Genomic DNA, 25,467 nt, shown 5'->3' on the forward strand with positions numbered 1-25,467 from the left:
GGGGGACCACACATCTACTAGTTGGCAGGAGAGAGGTCTTCTTCAAATGCTATGTTTTACCACAGGTAATTCATGTTTAATTTTTTTTAAGAATAGAATTTGCTCAAAAATCAGGAAGACAGGAGGGGTTTAAATACTAAGAAAAGGGAGAAAAACAGTAAAGTAGAAGACTGGAGAGGTGAAGAAAAAGTCAATAAATTAGAATAAATTAAACTACTACTTTTGAATTCCCCTCCATTTCATTTCTTACTGCCTTGTTTACAGGCTAATTTCATTATGCTGTAACACAACTGACTATAACATAACATGGGCCAGGCGCGGTGACTCACGCCTGTAATCCCAGCACTTTGGGAGGCCGAGGCAGGCGGATCACGAGGTCAGGAGATGGAGACCATCCTGGCTAACATGGTGAAACCCTGTCTCTATTAAAAATACAAAATATTAGCCGGGCATGGTGGCGGGTGCCTGTAGTCCCAGCTACTCAGGAGGCTGAGGCAGGAGAATGGCGTGAACCCAGGAGGCAGAGCTTGCAGTGAGCGGAGATCGCGCCACTGCACTCCAGCCTGGGGGACAGAGCGAGACTCCGTCTCTCTCTCTCACACACACACACACAAAACACATAACATGACCTGCTGTCTTTAGGTGTGCTGGGTGCTTAAGTCATACAAATATCACCATTTACTTTTTTTTTAAAGCCATGATCATTTAAGCCAGGTAAAAGTGCACCAAAATAATATAATTCAGCATGAAGCTACCTCCTGTGAAATGCTCTAAGAGAGAGGATAAAAAGGAACCGTGATTCAAGGGTGACAAGTTCAGTTCTCATTACATTCAAATTTTCCAGGATACAAATACCTACTGACAACGCATCCCCAGAGGAAATCATTTACATCCCTTCTGCTCCACATAGCCCCAGATTTGCTTTCAGGCAATTCCACAAGTGGAACCACTTGAGAAGAAGAGAAAAGACATGAGCAACTATTTCAGAGGAGGAATGGAAAGGAAAATCACCTGTTTTCTCAACATGACTGTGGGAAGAGTTGGATTAAATAAAATGGCTTCACTGTAGTCAAGCTGCATTTGTACTGAGGTAACTCAATATTTAGAACTTTAAGAAGAAAAACCAAGGAACAGAAAAAAACATTTGTCCGAGACTATAACTCACTAATTACAAAGCTATGAGTGAATATTTAAAGTTTCATTTGTCATTAGTTAAGGATATTTCATTTTTTAAAATACACAGTTTTAACCAGATGATGGGGGTGGAAGTTTTATTATATTGTCAGCCTGTGTAAATATTTAAGTACTCTGAAGAAAAGGGGAAAGAAGCAATGTAGTGCAGAACAACTTATCCACAAAAAAGAAAATAACATTCTTCTAAGTTGATGCAGTCATGGAATAGGATATTGTCAATTTAAAAACATGAATACCAGAAGACCTAGTCTTCCTATACCTTAAGAAAATTTAAGATTGGTACTTCACATCCAGTATCTCAGAATGAGGGCTCATATGAATTGAAGCTACAGAAAAAAGAAATTGACACACTGTATCTGGCTTCTGCATTGTAAAGTAATAATAATAACAACAGAAATCATAATAGCAACTAACATGATTCAGCCCTTACCCTGTGTCAAGGGCAACGTAAAGCACTTTATTTGGATTGTTTCATTTAATCTTCCTAACAACCCTACAAGGGGGGAATTATAATTACTACCCTGATTTTATAGAAGAGGAAACTGAGGCAGAGAATCGCAGAGCTGGGAAGTGGGGAGCACCAAGATGAAAAGCCCGGCAGTCAGAGTCCACAACGCCCAACCACTGCACTATATTACAATGCCCTCGATCAGAACCAGATTGTAAAAGACACAGAACTAGAGGGCCAACGATCTGTTAAGTGAACGAAGCCATCGTGATCAATTGCTTATCCACTTCTTAGGGGAAAGAAACTAGTCAATCAATTTGTTCTTCACCATCTATGTTTCACTATATTTAAAATTAAAAGGAAATTATTTTAAAAACTAATGCCAAATGTGAAATTTTTTCACGTTTTATTAGTTTATTAGTTTTATTTTAAAAACTAATGTAAAATGTGAATTTATTTGCAAATCTTAACCTGGTTTGCTTCTACATCCAAACATTTTTGTACAATTCGATTTGTTTGATTTGGTTTAGTAAATTTTAACTCTTATTAAATAAACACTTATAACCAATGTTTTGTTACACATAATAGAAAATGTACCCAAAAAGAAAGCATTACATAAAGCATCTAATACAAGTCTTAGTTATATAGAATAATGCCCCCTGTGTGTGGCAATCCATCAAGCTGGAATCACATGCAAAACAGACTGTGATCTGCTGTAAGGAGTTCCTTTTTTCCTCTTTGACCCAAAGATCTGGTCTCCACTCCCATTCCTGCCCACTCATTACAAATCAAATGTCATCGATCCCAAAAGGCATCGAGTGAGTGATTCTGGGCAGCTCAGTGAGAAACCCATCACTGCAGAGCAAAACCAACACGATACAGTGCCACTGGTAATCGACCCACATCAGCTCTCTCCCACACAGACGACCATGCTCTCGTTTTCCCAGAATCACCAGTACTACAAACAGAACTATTTTGGTTCCACACATTTCAAAGCCCTTTTAAAATTCAAGACAAACAAATGACTGTGGCAGCTTAGTGACACAGGTCCTTTGAGAAGTGCTTCAACTCACAACATCCATATTTTGAGTCTTCACCTTCCACCACCACAGAGGCCTAGAACACACTGTTTTTAGGCCAGTGGGAAGTAAAAAGAATCCTTAGTCAGTTTTACTATGAATATATTACCCTCCAGCAGAAGTCAACACATATCTTCCAGGAAACTATTAAATGCACTAAGAGAGATAATTTTCTAAATGGCACCCCCAGTGCCCTGAAAATAATCCATTCTCCCCACAGAATAAAACAACTTATTTCTAAGGAGTAAGATGGTCAATTAGAAAGATGTATCTGCATTCCATGACTTTAGAAGTTCAACTTTGGCTTTCTTGACGGCATGTTTTCTAAAAATTTTAGCATGGGTTATAAATTACCTCGGGATGTCCATGTGAAAGCAGTGCCGCCTGGGAACGGTTCCTGTCATCTTGTAGCATATTCAGCTGCTCCCTCCGCACAAACGGCACTTGTAATGAAAACGCTGCCATATATCTTGATTTGTCAGAGAACAAATCAGTTTTATCTGTTCATTTTGTGGTTTCGTGTCATAGGTATTTCAGAAAACATAATTTATAATTCCTCATGCAATTATATATGAAATTAAATCATCTCACTTTTCCAGAAGCATCAAAGTATTTCAGATTAAGTAGAATGCATTTGTAATGTCTTTGAAGTTCTCTTCCTCTCTCCCTTCCTCCCAATCCACCCCCTGAAGAAAAAAATAAATAAATAAAGGAAAAGAGAGAGAAATATTTAGCATTTTAATGAGTTAATCTAGTTATATTAGGTCAGGCCTTACAGGGACTTTTATTCGTATTCCTAATGATATCCCACTATTACAACAATGTCTTAATCATGCCCTAGAGAGGCAGAGGGGTGTGGTGGCTAAGCCACTGTCTCAAGAAACAGAATGCTTGGGTTTGAACATTTAGGTCCTGGCTCTATCACTTACGTGCTGTGTACTCTGGGGTATGTCACTTAGCCCATCTGTGCCTCAGTTTCCTCAGCTGTTAAATGAAGATAATTATACTTATGCCACACGAGGTTTGCGAACATTAAATGATTTAACATGTGTAACACACTTAGAACAGTGCCTCACACATAGTAAGCTCTATGCTTCCTAGCATTATCATTAGCAACAATACCCATACCACTATTTTTTTGTTGTTTAAACTAAACGGACATAAGAATCTTGTGAGACTATGTCTTAAGGCATTCCAATAGGAGATGAGAAAAAAACATCCTACTGGTGGGTGCTTGTTTGGATGATAAATTGGTTATTTTAGGGAACTCCAAGACAATGTGGCCAGCATCTCTTATTGTGTACTAAGTGACACCTCAGTCTCCTGGTAGAACATGCCACCCCAAATGTTTTAATCCCCTGATTTACAGCAGGGTTGGGCCTATTCCTTTTTTTTTTTTTTTTTTTTTTTTTTTTTTTTTTTTTTGAGACGGAGTCTCGCTCTGTCACCCAGGCTGGAGTGCAGTGGCGCAATCTCGGCTTACTGCAAGCTCCGCCTCCCGGGTTCACGCCATTCTCCTGCCTCAGCCTCTCCGAGTAGCTGGGACTACAGGCGCCCACCACCACGCCCGGCTAATTTTTTGTATTTTTAGTAGAGACGGGGTTTCACCGTGGTCTCGATCTCCTGACCTCGTGATCCACCCGCCTCGGCCTCCCAAAGTGCTGGGATTACAAGCGTGAGCCACCGCGCCCGGCCGGGCCTATTCCTTTTAATTTACCTGGTTAAATTAATATCTGCCAAGAGACTCAGACAAATTCATAATCTTGTCATTAGTCACTACAGGAAATTCCCCCTTAATAAGATGGAAAAGCAACTGATGATCTTAATTGCGTTAGTTTAAAGTGCGAATGGGTGCATTTTAATATCTAGTGGGGGTCACATGTAAAAAAGGAACATAGCAAATTATAATGTAATATGTTACATAGATATTTGTATACTTACTGTATACTTAATTATCAAACATTGGTTTCATAACTAATATTTCTTTCACATAAATTGATCTTTTTGGTTACATGAATATATTTTAATAGATAATTTGAGTTCAATAAATGCTGGCCAATTATATTTATTATGAAAACCCAGGTAAATATTTACTGAAAACAAATACTTCTCTCTATCTTGGGACTACCAACATACTCACATAGGAAGAGAACGATCCCAATATCTGAGGACAGGCCTCAGTATGAGCCGCATGACTCCAGAAATACACTCAGAAGGGAGACAATCAGAATGGAGCCAAAGACACTATTAGAAAAAGATTCAAAGTAGGTAGTCAAATAGGTTCCAGGTAGGACTATCTCATACTTGCTATGCTATAAGAAAGACTATGAAAAGAAGCTGGGTCACGTTAGAATTATACAACACAGAAGGGAGACAGAGAGATGCTTATCTCTTGTCCATGCCCAGCAGGACCTGAGGTCCCATAGAAACAAACAAACAGAAAGGATTACAACCCATCACTCCAGCAAACATGGGAGATTTCATGATTTGTTTGACAAATTCCCTACCTCCAATAATGGGCTGTTCTCAAGCAATTCAAACACAGAAAAAAACCTTCCTTCAGAGTTTCCCCCAAAGACTCTTTCATAAAATCTCTATCCTACTGCACACAGCAAAAAACAGAGGCTAACAAATGGACAAACTGTCATCAGTTATTAATTCCTGGGCAAAGAAACATCTTAACACAGGACTGTCATCGTGAAACTAGTAAGCAGTCAGTAACTAACCCGCACAATACTGCGTGTATGTTTTGTAAAGAGGAAAATGAACAAAATGTGGGTAAGAACAAGACAATTACACAAACAAAATATGAAATCAATTAACTAAAGTTTCCTAAATGACACAATGTCTTTATAGCCTTCTTCCACATTAAAAACAAACACTTAACTCTTTACCATACATAGGCAAAGGTAAGAAAGCAAGCCAAATGAACATTAATGTCAAAAAAGATTTTAAAAAATATCTGGCCTTGCACCTGCAATGAACAATGAAAATAAATTTATTTTCAAAGAACAACTGTATCTGCACATAAATGTGACGTAAATTACTCTGATTGCCCAGCATGTGCTGGGTATAGTATCTGCACTTAACACTTCCTAATTTACTGACCATTCCTAAATCCTTCCATTAATAGATAATCAAGAGAAAACTAATGTTTCTCATTTGATTTGAAAATCCAAAGCTTCATGGTTACGTAGTATTAAAATTAATAATATAGACTATGGAAGTTATACATTATAATGTTAAGTAAGAACTAGAAGTGAAAATATTGCATATATCTGACCTCCACTATGTAAAAGTATGCATAGAACTATAACCAAAGAGAAGCAACCCAAATATTACCTTTTTATCTCTAGAATGGTTGGTTCATGAGAGAATTTTGTCTTCTACTTTTAAAAATTTTTGGTTTTACTTTGTAATTAACAAGTATTATACTTTATAATTAGAAAAAACAAATTTAAACTTTATAAGGAGCTTATATATACAAATATACAAAAATAGGGTCTAACAAAACAGGTTCTTACAAAATGCCATCCATGATGGCAAGTTCAATTTTGTTATTTAAGCTCAAAACAAGCTCCCCACTCAATTTAAAAATACATATCTTCATTAAGTTATCAATTTGAAAATGTCAACATTTGGTTTATGCCTGTAAGGTATAATTACTATTCGCTTGGATTCTAGACTCAATTGACAGATTAGAAATACAATGCCACTAAATGGGATATTGGTTAAGTACACATTTTCTGAAGCCAGTTTTTGGTGTTGGTCAAGCTATTTACCTCTCTGAGCCTCAGCCCCTTCATTGGTAAAATATGGACAATAATATTACGTACTTCATGGGGTTATTATGAGCTTGAATGAGTTAATAAATGTTAAGCCCTAGGGCAGTGCCTGGTACATAAGAAGCACTCAATAAATATTAACAAATTTTATTATATCTATAATATATCTATTATGTAAAAGCTTCAATTTCCCTCACAAAAGCAACACCATGACTTAATATAAGCTAATTCTAACAATGTTACATTTATCCTATTCCAAACATGAGTTAGTCCATGTAAGTAAATTTTTCAGATAATTCAGATAGCTGAACCTTAACCTTTTAAGTGTCAAACCATTTTAGTTTTAATCCTCAAAACATATTCGAAACCTGTCATTTTGTTCTGGTTAAGTAGCTTCTTCCCAGAAGCCTAAGTTTGCCAAAACCCTAGTTCTAGACAAAATGGAGAGAACAGGATCAAAATAAGCATAATATAATGTTAGGTCCTACCTAACATTTTATTACATATTGAGTTGCTTATTTTCTATCTCCTCTACATATAAGAATGTAAGTATCTTGAGGGCAGAAACATTATGCATTTGGTTCTTTGCTGTGTCTCAACACCTAGCACAACATCTAACACATAATAGACACTCGAAAAATATTTGTTAAATGAGTGAATAAAATGATATGATGCTAGAGAACCGGAGCCTCCAGGTGTGCTCTTCTAAAGTTTCTTAGTTTTCCTTTCTGCAAAGTGAGAGTGGTAAAACTCAACCACCTATCTTTCAATAGTATTCAAAAGACTAAAGATGTTAATTTTAAGATCTTTAAAGAAAGATATATCAGAATTGCATGGAAAAATCTCAAATTCCTGACCTCGTGATCTGCCTGTCTAGGCCTCCCAAAGTGGGGGATTACAGGTGTGAGCCACCACGCCCAGCTGTAGTCCCAGCTACTTGGAGAGGCTGAGGCAGGAGAATGGCATGAGCCAGAAGGCAGAGCTTGCAGTGAGCCGAGATTGCGCCACTGCACTCCAGCCTGGGCGACAGAGCAAGACTCCGTCTCAAAAAAAAAAAAAAAAAAAATATATATATATATATATATATCAAAGTTAATTACTACCATGGCCTATCATCCCAAACAAAACAGATAATTGAAAACACTGCTAAATACTTTCCTCATCGTGGAGGAAATAATGAGCTACATTTTTAAATGAATTATTTCCACTGATAGGATTTTTTTTAGTGGGCATTCAAGTAGAAATTGCAAGGTCAGAGGTAAAGTGAGATCATGCATTCATTTCTTGCCCTCAACAGCTTTTATCAAGCACTACCTAGTCAACTGCTAGGTATCCCGAAAATCAAGTTAGTCTTCACCCTCTACAAATTTACATATAAACAATATTTCCATCAGCTGACCTTCATGTGAGCCACAATTATATATCTATATATGTTAAATACATATTTATGCCAACATAAACAAATATAAGGAATACAGAACTATAAATATTATATTAGATATTCAATCTTAACTATGTATTGGAATGAGGAAATAAGGTGAGCATTGTTTTACCGCTGGCACTTAATATTTCAGGTTTCACTGTGTGCATATGAACATGCATATGTGCACATATACATATGTATGAATATTTAACTTTATATAGCAGAGGAGGACAAAGCATGGGGTCTGTTGAAGAATTGTGTTCTCCAAATAGTGTTTTACATTGCGGCCTATCCAGCTCTAATGAGGGCTGAGATATGGTTAACAGTAATTTGGGGTAGCATTTTCAGCTCTCTTTAGGGAGCCACAGAATTTTTTAAAAAGCAGCTTGTCTGTTAAAAGTTAGCTCTAAGGCCCAAAATTTCTAAATATGTATCTTTTTTCAACATTGCCCTTATAAAGAAAAAACTGCTGAAAGTCTCCCAAACATTTAGTGTTTAAAGACGAAAAAGTAGGGAAAAGAGAGAGAGTGAAAGGAAGAAATAGAGAAAGCAAGACAAGATTAAACCATTTTAAAAATTTTCTTTTTTTTTTTTTTTTTGAGATGCAGTCTTGCTGTGTTGCCCAGACTACAGTGCAGTGTCACGATCTCAGCTCACTATAACCTCCTCCTCCTCCCGGGTTCAAGTGATTGTCCTGCCTCAGCCTCTAGAGTAGCTGGGATTACAGGTGTGTGCCACTGTGCCTGGCTAATTTTTGTATTTTTAGTAGAGATGGGGTTTGGCCGTCTGGTCATGTTGGCCAGGCTGGTCTCAAACTCCTGACCTCAGCTGCTCCACCCGCCTTGGCCTCCAAAGTGCTGGGATTACAGGTGTCAGCCACCGCGCCTGAACCATTTTAAACATTTTCAATAGGGAAAATGTCAAACTTTCAGAGCATGAAAAACCTTTTGGCTCCAGACAACATGTATCTTTTAACCATTCTCTCTCAAAAAAAAAAAAAAAGAAAGAAAGAAAAAGAAAAAAGGGTGAATTTCTGAATTCCTTTCCAAAATTATGACTGCACTTACTAATTATCTATCTATCTATCTATTTATTTAGAGACAGACTCTTTCTCTAGCTATTTATTTAGAGACAGAGTCTTTCTCTGTCGCCCAGGATGGAGTGCAGTGGCACTATCACGATCTTGGCTCACTGCAACCTCCACCTCCTGGGTTCAAGTGATTCTCCTGCCTCAGCCTCCTGTGTAGCTGGAATTGATTACAGGCACCTGCCACCATGCCTGGCTAGTTTTTATATTTTTAGTAGAGACGGGGTTTCGCCATGTTCACCAGGCTGGTCTTACTGACCTCAAGAGATCTACCCACCTCAGCCTCCCAAAGTGCTAGGATTACAGGAATGAGTCATCGTGCACAGCCACTAATTGTTTATTTAAAATCATAGTATTTGAAGGAATTTATACGACTAGGATTTTCATTAAGTTTAGCAAACAAAAATTCTGAATTAAAGCAGCAAACCTAAGTTTCAGAAAAGAATTTTTTTTAAGTGTGAAAGGATAACCTACAGATTCAAAAAAAATTAAGGGACACATCAACCAAGTGCAATTTATAGATTTGTATGACTCCTAATTTGAATAAGGCAACACTAAAAAAAAAATTACAAAATGATTAAGAAAATTTGAATCTTTACTGAATGTGAAATTAAAGAATTATCTTTTTTTAGGAGTTATGATAGTATTGTGGTTTATGTTTTCTAAGATAGTCTTTATCTTTTAGATATTTATTAAAATATTACGGATAAAATATAATATCTAAGATATACTTCGAAATAATCCAGTGGGGGAGGGGGTGAGAAGTGGGTAGGGACAGAGACGAGACAGGATTGGCCATGAATTTCTAATTGTTGATCCTAGATGAGGAGTTCATGAATATTTAATACACAAGTCTCTCGAATTTGTATATGTTGCATGTTTCCATAAAAAATGATTTTAGAGAATTTAAGAGCAGAGCATTTCAAACACTGAACAATTTAAACTGAAAGAATATTCATTTCTAACAATAAAATTTTCCTTGAAAGTAGCTTCTATGTAAAGATCTTCCCAATAGTACATTGTAAAGAGATAGTACATTGAAAAATATATAATAAATAAACGAATAATAAAGTGACAATAATAAAGGCATTCATTTTTTATAAAAATATCCTTGGTATTTTGGTTTTAAATCTTTTTTATTTTTGTCATTGTTTCCAGTTCATAGATGGAAATTCTGCTTTCTACATACAATGCCTTCAAGCAGATGAGGTTCAGATCAACACTGACAAAACATTTGTAAGTTTGATAAGAAACTTTTAGATTAGGAATATGTTCTATTTTTGTATCAGGACTCATTTTGGTCACATAAGCAAGAATTATGTATTTGAAATGCTCAACCTACTATAGGCCCTCTACAAGTATTTAGTTTTAGAAGTTGGCTTCAGTACATGACAATTCTATGAGGTTTGGCTTTTTGTTTGCTTTTAAATTTTAATGAAGTCTGTCTCTGTTACTTCGAAAAAGTATCTATATATTTCATCATGGAAATGAAATATATAAACATCATTATCAAATATATATAATCAGCATGTATTTAGTAACCACCTAATCCAAAAAGTCCTACCTTTTAGGGCTTATGTCCAAAAGTAAAGAGCAAGTGCTGGCAATCAAACTGTTCACAGGACAGCTGTGTGGTTAAGGACCTTGACTCTAGAGATAGATCAATGGACTTCAGATTTCAGCTCTTCCACCCACTAGCCTGTGCCTCTGGGAAAGTTACTCCCCTACCTTTCTTTGCCTCAGTTTCCTCTTCTGTGAAATGGGAAATGTACAACTTACTTCAAAAGTCTGTTATGAGAATTAAATGAGTTAGCACATGTAAATCTCTTAGAATAGTGCCCAGCATATAGTCATTGCTCAATTGTTACCATGCATTATATTAAAGCTTGTTACCATGCATTATATTAAAGCTCTAAGAATTGCCTGGGCATAGTGGCTCACACCTTTAATCCCAACACTTTGGGAGGCTGAAGCAGGAGAATCACCTGAGGCAACATAAGGATACTTCGTCTCTACAAAAAATAAAGTAAAAATTAGGCTGGGCATGGTGGCATGGCTACCCAGCTACTCAGGAGGCTGAGGCAGGAAGATTGCTTGAACCCCGAAGTTGAAGGCTGCAGTGAGCTATGATTGTGCTAATGCACTGCAGTCTGGGATACATGTCAAGACCCTGTCTCAAAAGAAAAGAAAAGAAAAGAAAAGAAAAGAAAAGAACCAACTGTAAGAAATCCCTCGGTTTATACATCACAGGGGCTCATTAACGATTTATTGATTCTTTTTTTAATCTTCCACTGAAAAATCAGAAATACATCTATATCATGTATAAATTTTCACATTTGTGGATAAATTAGGGATGAAGTGAACAGCTTATCAAAATTGGGGAATAAGATAGACATAATTTATCTTCCCATTTATTCAAAGAATTCATGAAGGAAGTAAAATTTGATATTTACTTTTTTTATTAGAAAAAGAAGAAAATCCCACATAATCCCATCAGCTACTCAGTTATTATTTTAATACATTATCTTTGTCCTTCTTCCATGCATATATGTGGAATTTTATATCATTGAGAATGTACTTGGCACCCTGCTTGATTCACATAACATTTATTAAAGACACCTTTTCTGTGTTTTAGAAACATCATTTAAAATGACTGCATGAATGTAACTACTCCAATATAAATAAGAAACAGTGACAATTAATATACCCCTTCTTAAACATATAATTTTGACCTTAAAAAAATCCAGTCAGAAAGGATTTTTGCTTCTTTATTTGCTAAGCACATTTGTTTTAAAATAAAATTGTCAGCCGGGCACGGAGGCTCACACCTGTAATCCCAACACTTTGGGAGGCCAAGGTGGACGAATCACCTGAGGTCAGGAGTTCAAGACCAGCCTGGCCAACATGGTGAAACCCCATCTTTACTAAAAATACAAAAATTAGCCAGGCTTGGTGGCAGGCCCCTGTAATCCCAGCTATTTGGGAGCCTGAGGCAGGAGAATCGCTTGAAACCGGCAGGCAGAGGTTGCAGTGAGCCAAGATCACGACCCTGCACTCCAGCCTAGGTGACAGAGCGAGACTCAGTCTCGAAATAAATTAATTAATTAAATTAATCAACAGTCAATTTTAAAATTTATTTTAAAATTAACAGAAAGTAGGGGAGAGATGAAACGCCCACTTACAAATTAAATCAAACAAGCACAGTGAGGCATCACCTTGCCATCACGGCTGCCTCCCAAAGCCCACCATTCACACTGCCAATATGAATGAATAGCTACTCAACCAGTGGACTCCAGAACTCTCTGGACAGTGTGGGGAGCTCCATGGCTACTGCCAAAAGACTTATGGGGAAGAACTGAAAGGATGGAAAGGAAAGAAGAAAGAATAGTAAAGGGAGTGGTGAGTTTTAAGTTGGGAGAATGGGGCAGTTCCCACAGTAGCAGCAGTACCCTGGATTAACATGCCTCTTTCAAAAGACTTTCAATGCAGAGACGTGTACTCATGGCCCATCATACATATAGTATAAAGTATGCTTGCCATTCATTAGACCTTAGTCTAGCTATTCTGGTAGAAGCAAAGGGCCTGCCAGCTTTCGGCTTTCTACATATGCAAAACAGCAAGTCTGATGAATCCTGCATTTCATATCCTTGAGAATCAGAGTTAACAGTATGTGCATTGGGAAATGGAGTTTATGGGTCAGCTAGAAACACAGTTACCATGGCTTATGACAGTATCTTTTACACTATTCTCTCTTAGGTCCTAATATCTAGCCTTCAAATAAAGGTTATTTTAACACAGGGAAAGAAATCCCCAAACTCCATTTTAGTAGAATTTCTATCATTCTTTAGAAACAAATATTCTTTCTTAATAAAAATTCAACTCACCTGGAGGGAATACCCTCTGAGAAAAAGAAACTGACGATCCTATGTTCACAAGATCATGGACCTGCTGCCCTGTCATTGGGACTTGAGGACTATTCCAAATAATGATATTGCTAATGTATTTCCTCCTTTACAGGCAATCTGAAATACTCTTCCAACTTAATTACTGAAACTCTTTTCTGGTCAAATCAAAATGAAAAATCATATTTCAAGAGTCTTGATTTTTAAAATGGCTAAAGCAACCCACTATCCTTGCAGTTTAGTTCTGCCCAACTTTTCCAGCATAGGAAAAAGAGATTCAAGAACAACTGCCGTTTTTCTGCTTTAAATGGATTTGCCAGGAAGTCCCTCAAGTCCTCATCTTGGAGGAATTACATAAACATGAAACAAACAACAATGCCAAACAAAAATGAACAAAAAACTACCCCCATAAAACCTCATGCCTTCAGTCATCAAAAGTCATATTTTGTTCTATCTCCTTTTCTATCTTTTTCACACGCTGTTTAAGACGTGAATTACCTGTCTTATCATGCATACTATTTGGTCTACAATAAACACGCAGCAAACAGCATACTATTAATGATCTGAATGAAGACAATGATCTAATATATTTATTTCAAAGTAAACAATTCTAAGTTTTTCCATTTCCCCAAAACACAGATCAGCAGCCTAATTTAAAATAAACTGATTTTTTTCTTTGTGAGATTACAGTACAAGACCGAGTGATAAAATCTTTGCTTACCTATAAAATAAAGTATATCTGTACTCTAGAGCACCTTAAGAATGTACTTAAATGAAATAAAAGAATCTCCCTTCCCTTCCCCCCATTCAACTTATAAATAGTATAATATTTAGCATTTTAGCCTTAATATTCAAAAACTTTGAGGAGGCAAATAATCACTTTTGACTTGTTCCCTGTTTAATAATCCTTCATTGTAGATGACATTTATTTGCTCATATATCTCACCTTGGTGAGTAGAATTCTTAGTCCAAATCCCTGAAAGGAATAGTGTGGCTCCCTAGTGCAAATTTCCTGAGAGCCCCTTCCCTCAGCATGTGCCAAGAATCAAATCTTGGCCACTTAGTGCTCTGTGTTCCACATGTGAGCTCGCGACGCGCTGAACGGCTGTGCTAACTGAGATGGATGGCCCTGTCAAACAGGAAGCTGGCACACCAGGGTGCAAGCAGTGGGATACAATGACCTTTACATTCAGAGAAAAATATCCCTAAAGTGGCATGAAAAGTTTGTGGGGGGAAGGGAAGGGAGATTCTTTTATTTCATTTAAGTACATAGCATGACATAAAAGCAATGGTGCCCAGTATGCAATTTGCTCAGGATCAAATCGTGAATCCCTCACACAAGAAGGAAAGTCGTTGGAAAAAGGAAATGAATCATCCTTTATCAGGCTGCTTTGAAAGCACTGGACTCTACGATTCAGCTGTATCACTGCGCCCAGCCTGGCCAGCGCTCAGATTCAGACTGAGCTGGGATTCACAATAACTAGTAGGGTACTACCTGCCCTGGGAAAACATTCCTAATTTCAATTAGGTTGCTTTCTTGATAGAACTAAAGCATAACTTAAATATTTAAAATATTTCCTAAAAAGCAATCATCTACTTACAGAATCAAATTCAAGAGCTTGGGAATTTAAATCCCATGGTCACCACATCTGTAACTTTGTATCAATGTTTAATCTCTCATAGTATCCTTATTGGTACAAATGAGGCTCTGACTGATAGTTCTTAGGAATTATATGAAGAGAAACTCATTTTAAAAAATAACAAACATCTTTGGCATATTCACAAATGCTAACTAAAGATAGTAATACAGGACACTAATATATAAACTAAGATCTGGAAGTTACAGATTTCTCTCCTTTGGTTATAACCATAATCATAAACAATACAATTCAATCATTTCAGCTGAAAAACAAGAACAATAAATTCCATCAGATCAGTTTTTTTTTCCATCACTCAAGGTTTGGGGGGAATCTTTGTTATTTGTTTTGTCAATTCTTTGGCATGACAGAACAATGGGCTATACTTCAAAATGAAACGACAGAAGCTCACAATGGGCTCCCCAGTATTGTACAATACACACTGAAATAATGATGCAATTTTAATATTTAATTAAGTAAGTGAAAGGAATTGATCATAAAGACACTGCAATATTTTTTAACTGAATGGACCACATCAAAACTACAAAACAGTTTTCAAAGAAACAAAAGGATAAGAGGCATCCATTTTTTTCTGTTTAATTAAAAGCTTATTGCAAAGTGCAGAAGCCACAGGCCCAAAGCAATAGATAAATTTGGAAAACTGAATGCTTTATAAGTCATGTATTATAAGTTTGGATAAGTCAGGAGTTAAATATCTCAGCATTGGCCCTAACTTAGAGAAAATAACAGTGTTATGAATGCAAAACAATCTATGATCAGTTTGAAAAGCAAGTTGATTTTGTGGCTCCAGAAGTGCTGGTCAAATGCTTCCCAAAACAAGAAACAAGACCTTCTACAAGAAATATTCTACTGCTCACTAGGAAATGCTAAATCTGACAATTCTCCTTCAACCTTTGTTTGGAGAACTATTTCAGAAAACATATTCTTCCTCAAATTATGACACACAAGAGACTTGGAAGGAGAGGGGAGAGGCATTAATACCTTGGGCCTGGGCCGCAGAACTGTGAGAATACCCCAGGGCCAGGAGCGCAGTCTCCACCAGCTGGCTAAAAAGCACATCTTTCCGCACCAGGACAAACTCAGCGTGTTCTTCTCGGTTGTCATATTCAAGAGAGCCGTCCAACTGCTCCACGACACAAAAGACAGGAATCATCAAACCTGAAGGGACAAAATTCAAGAGCAAAACACAAACATTAAAAAGCAAATCTCAGTCACCGCGATGAGAAGGGAAGCGACAGTTATAAAAGTCACTCATCTGTGATCGACAGTGGTTTAGATTAAACAAGCCTCTTAGTCATATAGGCCTAATGGAAAGCTGTGGGTTTTCCCCCTCTGTTATTACAGAATTGCCCGGGGCAGTGGCAGAAGCCCTTAGATTCCCGTCATTTTCACCAATAGAGGTGTCCTAGTACATAGGTGAGATGAAGGTGACCATACAGACACTCGAATCTTTAATGTCTGTAGTTTTATCATTAACTATTAGTCAGCACTAGTATTTTCAGATCAGATCTGCTCTTGTCTAGAAATATATTTCAAAGCTTCCAGCTGTAATAAATATATTAATTTTACACGTAAAAGTAATATATTTAAAGAGAAATACATTACTTTTACATGTAAAAGTAATGTATTTCTCTTGTCTGGAAATATATTTCAAAGCTTCCAGCTCCTTCCTACTAAGGAGGCATGTTTGATTTTAAGGCCTAAGCTGTTATGTGAATACAATAAAGTCAATAGAAATTTAAAATAAGTCCCTCTTACGTGCTGTTGTTTTTTTAAATCCTAGTAAATAGGTTATCAACTAGCCTGAAAATAACATGATCATAAACATCTTAATTTACATTTATGTCAAAATATACATCCAAATACAAAAGTTTGCCTATGTAAAATTATTTTATACATTAACATCAGTTACTGGAAAGGGAGTATCTTTTCTTGTGTTTTCAGAGAAAATAAGTAAACTACCCTAAAGAATAAAGCAAATTAGTCTAGTTGAAAATCTGTTGAAATCTGTTGTCACTGAAATATTTCTCTGCTTTGTATCAAAGTGTGAAAAGCTAAAAAATGTTTAATTCACCAAAGATTTTTTTTAACTGTTTTTTATTTTTAAAAAAGTCATACAGGCACTTAAATCTAAACATAACCAAGGCAGAAGAAGATCAAAGTTTTACCAACATACAAGTAATAAACATGGACCCTGCCTAACGTAATTCACACAAATTAGTACATTACGGGTCTTCTTTTTGTGCAAGAAAAATTAAAACTTAAGAAGAATGGGTGAGCAGGCAGACGGGAGAGGTAGAAAGTTACATGGTCATGGTGAAGGTACTTCACAACAAAAAGAAGACCTCTGTGTGAAACAACTAGATGGGAGTATGGCCCCTGACACACAGAATGCATAGGAGTTTTCCAGAACCCCCTCCCTGTGGCCTCAACCCTAGAAGCCTCCTGACTCACTCTGATCTGGAAAGCCAAGGGTGGGAGCAGATACTCTGCAAACTACTGGGTTACAGATTGAGGTATTTGTTCTAAAGATAATACAATGGTGCAACTGGTTCCCATGTGCTAATTATTATTATTAAAGATAATAAGTATTGAGTGTAATTATTAAATATAATCCTTATTAACAATAATAATACTCATTAAGAATTGTTATCATTAAAGATCATGGTAATTATTATTAAGACTGCACAACAGTCTAACAAGTCAAACCATATCATACACAAGACAACTCAGTGTTCACTCCTGAGAACAAGAAAGCAGTATTATTGTCTATAGCAAATACACTCCCCATGGTGTAGATTTATTTAAAAATATAAGATACGGGTAGAGCAGACTGATTTTTTAGACAAAGAAGATTTAGGACAGCTACACAATGCCTTGTAAGATATATTTTTTAATTGTGATCATTACTGGTATATGAAATGCTTATTTATACCAAGTTTATTCCCAAATATATATAGGACATGTAGCGAATAATATAAATTAGATTTCCTTCAAATTATCTTTTTTTTTTTTCCTCACTCTTGTTGCCTAGGCTGGAGGGCAATGGCGCAATCTCGGCTCACTGCACCCTCCACCTCTCGGGTTCAAGCGATTCTCCTGCCTCAGCCTCCTGAGTAGCTGGGATTACAGGCGCCCATCAACACACCTGGCTAATTTTTGTACTTTTAGTAGAGATGAGGTTTCTCCATGTTGGCCAGGCTGGTCTCGAACTCCTAACCTCAGGTGATCCACCTGCCTTGGCCTCCCAAAGTGCTGGGATTACAGGCATGAGCCACCGTGCCTGGCCCCAAATTATCTTTGTAGTCATTCATGTATCCAGGATTTATTCACTGAACACCTACTACGTGACAGGTATCACCACCAGTGGCTCCAGGGATACAAGTAAGAACAAGTCTGATATCACTCCTGCCCTCAATGTAGTTAAAGGAGTTGTAAAACCTTCCTAAGCAAGCATAATGGCATTTTATAGGACTCATTCATGACAGTCCCTACTAGCAAGGAATAGCCCCTATTTAGAGCTTTTAACTCTTACATGCTGGCATATAATCTTTGCCCAAGGAAGTAGGTAGATTTTTATTTCTAATGATTTAAGCATATGCACACATAAGGCCATATAGTCCATGGTGCCATGAGCTACTTCACCACTAATACCTGTGTGTACATAAGTTTCGATGCTGAAAATCCATGTGCAGTTCCTAATGTCAACATCTGAGTGTCACACATCTGGGAATCACAGATAAGATCTTTAAATGAATCCAATTGCTCCATAAGCTATCATGTCTCCATTACTTAGAAACTATAAATCTTTCTCAAGTTTATGGCCAACTGAAAAAACTTAAGACCCTATTAACTTTTAAAAATAATATTAACTGTTCAGTTAGATATGAAATATAACATGAAAGCACAGGGATCTATAACATGTAGGGACTTATGTTTTATAACTGTCAATTACTGAAATAGTTCCTAAACATTTTGGTTCAGTGATTGAAGGAAGCAATTGTTAACTGACACAACAGTAATAACTTCTTACAGAAAGCATGCAACAATCCCCTACTGGCATCACCTATTTAAAACAAAACAAAACAAAACTTTGTGGTTATTTATAAAATAAAACAGTATTAACCAGGGATGTATGATAATAGGGTTTGTTCTGCAGCACATATACATGAGATACTGAAGAATATCATAAAGCGCTTATACTTAGAAAAATTTACCTTCTTACCAGAATTTGACCCATCTAAACAATTATGGTTTTTATAACAAAATGCAAGTTTTACAAAAGAATAATAAAGGAGGAAAAATAGATGCAATTACTAATGACAATAACAAGAGAAATAAAAAGTAGTAAAATAGTATAAATGACGTCAAGTGTAGAAAGAAGAAAATTAAGGCATAGGTTTAAAAGGCCTTTAAAAACCAAAAATCCCTAAGGGAAGCAAACTATAAAAGCATGAGTAAAAATATATGCCAAGAAAGAGAGAGAGAGAGAGAGAGAGAGATTTGTCCATCTTATTCACAACTCGTCCCAGGCAAAAAGAGGGAAAAAGAAAGAAAAAAAAGAGAGAAAAAAGTGACAATGGATAGAAAGATAGGATAATGGATAGAAAGATAGGGAGGTGCTTGAAAAGCACTTCACAAAATAAATTAAGAGTGGGGAGAATTTTAAAGTTCCAATAAAAGAATAAAAATGTAAAACAAATCCATTTTCAACAAAATTTAGAAATGGTGAAGAAAAAAGAAAATCTTGCTCTAGCACTGTATCTTGAGCTTCCTACATTATTTTTCTTTTATTGTAGCACAGACCCATTTTCAGATGATCTAGTAGAGAACTTTGAACCTTCTGATCATAAGACTTACTAAGCCTTTTACAATCACAGGAGGTAAGCAGGTACTTTAATCTAGAGGACAGGTGCTCAGCCTCAGCCATTTGCTAAAAATTAAGAGTTGTTCTGGTAATTGGGACAAATGATGAATTCTGTGTCAAAGAGGCAAAACAAGCCTGGTACCCTCTCTACACTAGAAAAATGCATTTTTCCAGCTGTCACTAGTGATGATACTGAAACTGTCATTTTCATTCTGACATTATTTCTGAAGAAGTGTGTATAATTTATAAAGCGTTAACCATTGTAACTGCCACTGTTCACAGCAACAGCTGTGAGAACCGAGACACGTGGGAAAATGGTTAGATGTGGTGATGAACAGCACCGGGTCAGGGTCAAGTCCTGGCACTGTCCCTCTTTACCTGTGTGTGACCTTGAGTAATTCATCTGACCTCTCTGAAGCTCCAATTCCTCCTAGCCAAAATGCAAACAATATCTACATCATAGATCTGTTGTGAAGATTAAACAATATTACATATTTAAGTTGTCTGACAGGTCTCAAGCAATGGAATTTATTTGTTTTCCTTTTTTTCAAAATCAGTATTAATACCATTTTACAGAGGAAAAAAATTAACCAGTAATTTTTTTCAAGGTCTGTAATCAATGTTCCCGATACTAAAAGGCATTTCTTCAGAATAAAGGTGATACTAATAAACATTGAATGGCCTATTATGCAAATGACAACCGGCTTAAAGTGTTTAACATGCCCCATGGCAAAAAAGGTGAAAGTGCTTAAAAGCACAGTAAAACTACCTGTCCATTACAGTAGCCTCTAACTTCATGTAGCAATTGAGTACTAGAAACATAGCTAGTCTCAAATTGAGATGTGCCGTAAGTATAAAATACATACTAGATTTTAATGACTTAATAACAAAAACAAATAAAATAAATATAAATGATTTTTTAAAAGTAATTGCGTGTAGAATATCTTGAATATATTGAGTTAAATAAAATATATTATTAAAATTAACTTCACCTGTTTAACTCTTAGTGTGGCTACTGGAAGATTTAAAATTATACATGTGGCTTATATTTGTATTAATAACAGAGAGCACTGTTCTAATGAATCTGCCCAATAACAATATACAATTTTTTCTCACACAGGATACATTTATCACAAACTGATACTAGGCCAATAGCGTGACTGTCATGAGCCCTTTAGCTGTCTTTCCTCTGTGTTCCAGATCTTAGGAGTCCTGAAGACAGAAGCACTCGTGGTTAAATTCCAAAATCCAATGTGTTACTTTCTCTGCAATTGCAGGCTGCTGTTTTATTACTAACTATATTAATCCAACTTATTAGGAAACAGCTCTTTCCCCCTTCCCTTCATTTTAAAGAACAGACTTCAGGAAATGTCATAACATGGCTACGAAAGTGACCTGAGGAATGCGTATTCTCGAAGGCTCTGAATGTTTAACCCAACAATGAAAGACGAAAGATGGTGCAGCTGCAGCAGGGCGTCTAAGTGACAGGATTCAATGGCCTTGCGCCAAAGTTGGGACATGAAATAAAACCCCTGCTTTGCACTGTACTTCCTAGATCATCATGTAGTCTAACATACACAACTTTATCTTCTCACATTTACCCTGTGACAGGGTTAGCATTATTTTCAGGTGATAAATTAGGAAACTGAAACTATGGGAGAAGTAACATGCCCCAAGAAACACAGCAAGGCAAGGGCAGAATAGTTCAGGTTATCCAACTCTAAATCCCAAGCAGGCTGCTTTCCTGAGAGTTGAAAACAACACTCCAGAATCCACACCCATTGAAATCTAAGGGCTTGGCCTCTTAATAAAAAGGACGCTTTACCACTTGCTATGTCCAATGGGTGACCTGTACTACTCGTAAGTGAATTCACCTTTTGTCTGCCTACCAGGTGTCTGGCACCATGCTAGGCACGGAGGGGGAACCAAAGAGGGCTCCTGCCCTTCCGTTATTCAGACAAAGAAAGAAAGAAAGGCTCACATGAATGGTCATACTCTAGTGTAAATCAGCACCGTCTCCAGCTTCCTCCCTAGCTCCTTTGTCTCCTTGGTCCACCAGCACTCCTGAATGACAGGAGCCAGTTTGAGATGAGAGGAGGCCAGGCTTTCCCCTCCCCTCTTTCAAAGAGCTCCTGAAAGCCCATCTGTCTCTTGAAGGAAGGCAGCAGACAGGGCCCACTCCCTTCCCTGGGGCCTGCAGCGTATCTAGTTCTATCACCTGAGAAGGTCCGAGGGCTAACTGGAGATTATAAAGACTGTAGGGCAAAGCCTTGCATATCTTTTCTTTGTATAAAATTGAACCTGAAGTATCAAAGAACAAGCTGTTTGAAATACTGAAACAAACTTTACCACATAAACTGAGTAAATAACAGTCAAGAGGACAGAGAGGAAAAGTGAGGGATGGCTACTATTTTTTCTTATTGTAAATTTACCAGAAAATCAAAACGATTTACTTGTTCTATAACCTCATATTCTCATTCTCTCTCTCTCTCTCACTGACACAATCATACACATACATACTGAGTCACAGACAAGAAGAGAAGTAACTTGCCAACATTAACCTCTAGCCCCTTCTCTCCATCCTAAAATAATAGAGGCTGGGTGCCGTGGCTCACACCTGTAATCTCAGCAATTAGGGAGGCCAAGGCAGGCGGATCACCTAAGGTCAGGAGTTCGAGACCAGCCTGAAACATGGTTTATTTCTTGTCCCAACTTTGGCGCAAGGCCGTTGAATCCTGTCACTTAGACGCCCTGCTGCAGCTGCATGGTGAGACCCCCGATATCTACTAAAAATACAAAAACTAGCCGGGCGTGGTGGCAGGTGCCTGTAATCCCAGCTACTTGGGAGGCTGAGGGCAGGAGAATGGCTTGAACCCGGGAGACAGAGGTTGCAGTGAGCCGAGACCATGCCACTGTACCCCAGCCTGGGCAACAGAAAGAGACTCTGCATCAAATAATAATAATAATAAAGAAAAGCCTGAGCGCCTAAAATTGCAACCATAAACAGAAAGAAAGAATAGGGTGTTTCTCACCTCCCTGCTGGGGTCCCAGGAAAAATTTCCAAAAGGGATGCAGTGCGTCCTTCCTAGTCTCCTCTTTGCGGCCCTGCTGTCCTCTACTAGGCACCCAGCCTCCTGGGCTAAGGCAGCCACAGGCTCTACATTCCACTCCAGCCTCCTACTCCCCCCAGGGGCTGATATCAAAAATTCCAGAGATTAATAGATAAAAAGATGCTTGCTACACTGTTTGAATGGTTTAGTGTTCTCCTTAATCTCCTCAGCTATGTCTTCACAGTAGAATATATATTTTATTTCAAATAAATTTCTCATGGAAGAAATTTCAGGTAGTATAATAAGAAACAGTAGAAAAAAACTTTCACCAATTTTAAAGGAGAGAGAAGAGCAATCATTTGGATGCAAAGGGAGCCACCCATAGGTCCACAGGTGCTCCCCCAGCTCCTCCAGTTTTCAACGCTCCTCCCTGTCCTTTGCTTGTAAACTACACATTCCCTGAAACATTACACTTGTTTTTCTAGCTGGCTTTTTCTTAACTCTTACTGTAGAGGAAGCAGAAGCTAAGACAGAGGTGGGATAGCAGCAAGTTCTAGGCTCCCCCAGCTGCTCCAGTTTTCAACGCTCCTCCCTGTCCTTTGCTTGTAAACTACACATTCCCTGAAACATTACACTTGTTTTTCTAGCTGGCTTTTTCTTAACTCTTACTGTAGAGGAAGCAGAAGCTAAGACAGAGGTGGGACAGCAGCAAGTTCTAAGTGGTTTACAGGTAGAGATCAGTCAATTTTCCAATTATGAGGAAGGCAAACTCTGCGTCATAATTACTTTTTTTTTTTTTTTTTTAGATGGAGTTTCACTCTTATTGCCCAGGCTGGAGTGCAATGGCGCAATCTCGGCTCACCGCAACCTCCACCTCAGGTTCAAGCGATTCTCCTGCCTCAGCCTCCCAAGTAGCTGGGATTACAGGCATGTGCCACCACACCCGGCTAATTTTGTATTTTTAGTAGAGACGGGGTTTCTCCATGTTGGTCAGGCTGGTCTTGAACTTCCAACCTCAGGTGATCCGCCTGCCTCGGCCTCCCAAAGCGCTGGGATTATAGGTGTGAGCCACCTTGCCCAGCCATCATAATTACTCTTAGGTACAAACTGAGCCATACATACAATAATTCAATTTCATATCTACCCATGACCCAGGTGCAACTCAGGATTAGACCTCCAACTAAATAATAAATAATATTGAATAATATTGAATAAGAGTAAGAAATTGAGTAAGAGTTAAGAAATACTGAATAAGAGTTAAGAAAAAACCAACTAGAAAAACAAGTGAATTTTTCAGAGAATGTGTAGTTTACAATATATTGAATATTATCTCAATTTTATTATTATGAAATAATATTCAATAATAGTTAATATTGATTTATTCAATAACAAAACTCCTTGATGGCTCTCTCACTATTTGTGGGGGCAATGGGGTTCAGAATGATATCAAGAAATAGCTTATTCTCAGAATTCTCTCTAGTAAAACCAGATACTGCTTTGCAACCCCCGAGGCCAATCTTAACTTTGGACAATAAGAACAAAAATAGGCGGGGGTGAGGATGGGAGAGTGGACGCTAGTCCTCTCTCACTGACCACCCCGAAGGATCAAACTGGGCCTAAAGTGGTAGGGAAGGGAAATGAATTCTGGCCTTCCACATCTCTGATTCCAGGCCTGACTCCAGGCAAAGCAATCACAATTCAACCTAAAGTCAGGTCCGAAGGCTGAAGGAGAAACTCCAGGTCTCTAAACATCCTTCAGTTATAGAAATTTAGTGGCAAGATCAAACTGGCCAGGCAGTTTGCAAAACAGTATTTCACGGGCACATAGGAGGCAATTTGTGGCAGCTTATCTAAACAAAAGAAGCCTGAGCCACACCTGGGAACTCTGCCACAGCAAGCCTGACCTACCGAACTAAATTCTCTGATGTCAGGAATGCCGACGCACTAATGGGTATAGAGGAGAGGCCCACCGTTTTCTTCCTCAAACATGGGCTGGACTTAGCTGCCTCATGCCCCCTCCCAACCCTGAGCCTGAGCTATACAGTAGGCCCAAAATAAATGTTGGTTTAGTTTAACGAAATGCCAATTCCAGTTAGATATTAATCACTACCATTAATAGGCAGTGTCTGCCTAGCTGTCAAACTTGTCCATATCACTCTGGCCCCATTGCACTGCACTCAGCATCAGCAAACAAGGAAAGCTTTCTAAGAAATGATCCACATAAGTGGATTCAGGAGCTTGCTCCATGTTGTCCAGGGGATGTTGGCCAGATCACAGCACTGTGCATGACCACTATTGACAGAACTTGTCAGGGTATCACCCCGGGCATCACATGGATGGGTGCGTAACAAAGTGGCGTGCTTCACCATGCTCTGTATACACCCTAGAGCCACGGCGGTCTTGTCGGCAGTCCTACCCATGTCCTGCACTGAAGGACTACAGTATCTTTTCTAAATTTAGTAACTACAGAAAGACAAAATGTTTAATGATCCTAGAATTTAAAAAACAACAACAACAAAAAAAATGTTTTAAGGACAAAAGAGCCGGGCACAGTGGCCAGAGCCTGTTAATCTCAGCTACTTGGAACGCTCAAGTGGGAGGATCATTTAAGCTTAGGAGTTCGAGGCTACAGTGAGCAATGATCTCACCACTGCACTCCAGCTGGAGTTACAGAGCCAGACCCATCTCTAAAATAAATAATTAAATAATTTTAAAAAATAGAAAGGAAAAAAGTAGGATATACAAGTTTGAATATAACAGAAAAGTTCAAGCATATGGCATATTGTTGAAGTATCCTTAGTTCAGGCCTAAATTCTTCAGGTTCTTTTTACAATAGGTTAAAAATGCATATATGTATAAGTCCTGAGACTCAACCACATGTTAAAAATGACTCTACCATAATTTATGAATGCCAGGGTTTCTTTCGTTAAGTAAAATTTCATTCTGGAGGTTTCTGAGAATTTTTTTTTTTTTT

General features: G+C 37.7%; 1 protein-coding gene across 8 annotated transcripts in view; it reads right to left on the minus strand.

Annotated features, from left to right (window-relative positions):
* Positions 1-25,467, minus strand: part of SATB2 (SATB homeobox 2) — a 190,961-nt gene that overhangs the window by 147,834 nt on the left and 17,660 nt on the right. For 7 of the 8 annotated variants that reach the window (XM_055290130.2, XM_055290127.2, XM_055290128.2 and 4 more), the window contains one exon: positions 15,558-15,734. In XM_055290130.2, coding sequence (XP_055146105.1) covers positions 15,558-15,729 — 172 coding nt within the window. In that variant the 5' untranslated portion in view covers positions 15,730-15,734. Of the gene's footprint in view, positions 1-15,557; positions 15,735-22,475; positions 23,487-25,467 lie in introns of those variants that run through there. The other variant, XM_063644899.1, reaches the window with a different exon arrangement.

The sequence above is a fragment of the Symphalangus syndactylus genome, chromosome 8 (genome assembly GCF_028878055.3).
Source record: "Symphalangus syndactylus isolate Jambi chromosome 8, NHGRI_mSymSyn1-v2.1_pri, whole genome shotgun sequence".
Lineage (NCBI taxonomy): Eukaryota > Metazoa > Chordata > Mammalia > Primates > Hylobatidae > Symphalangus > Symphalangus syndactylus.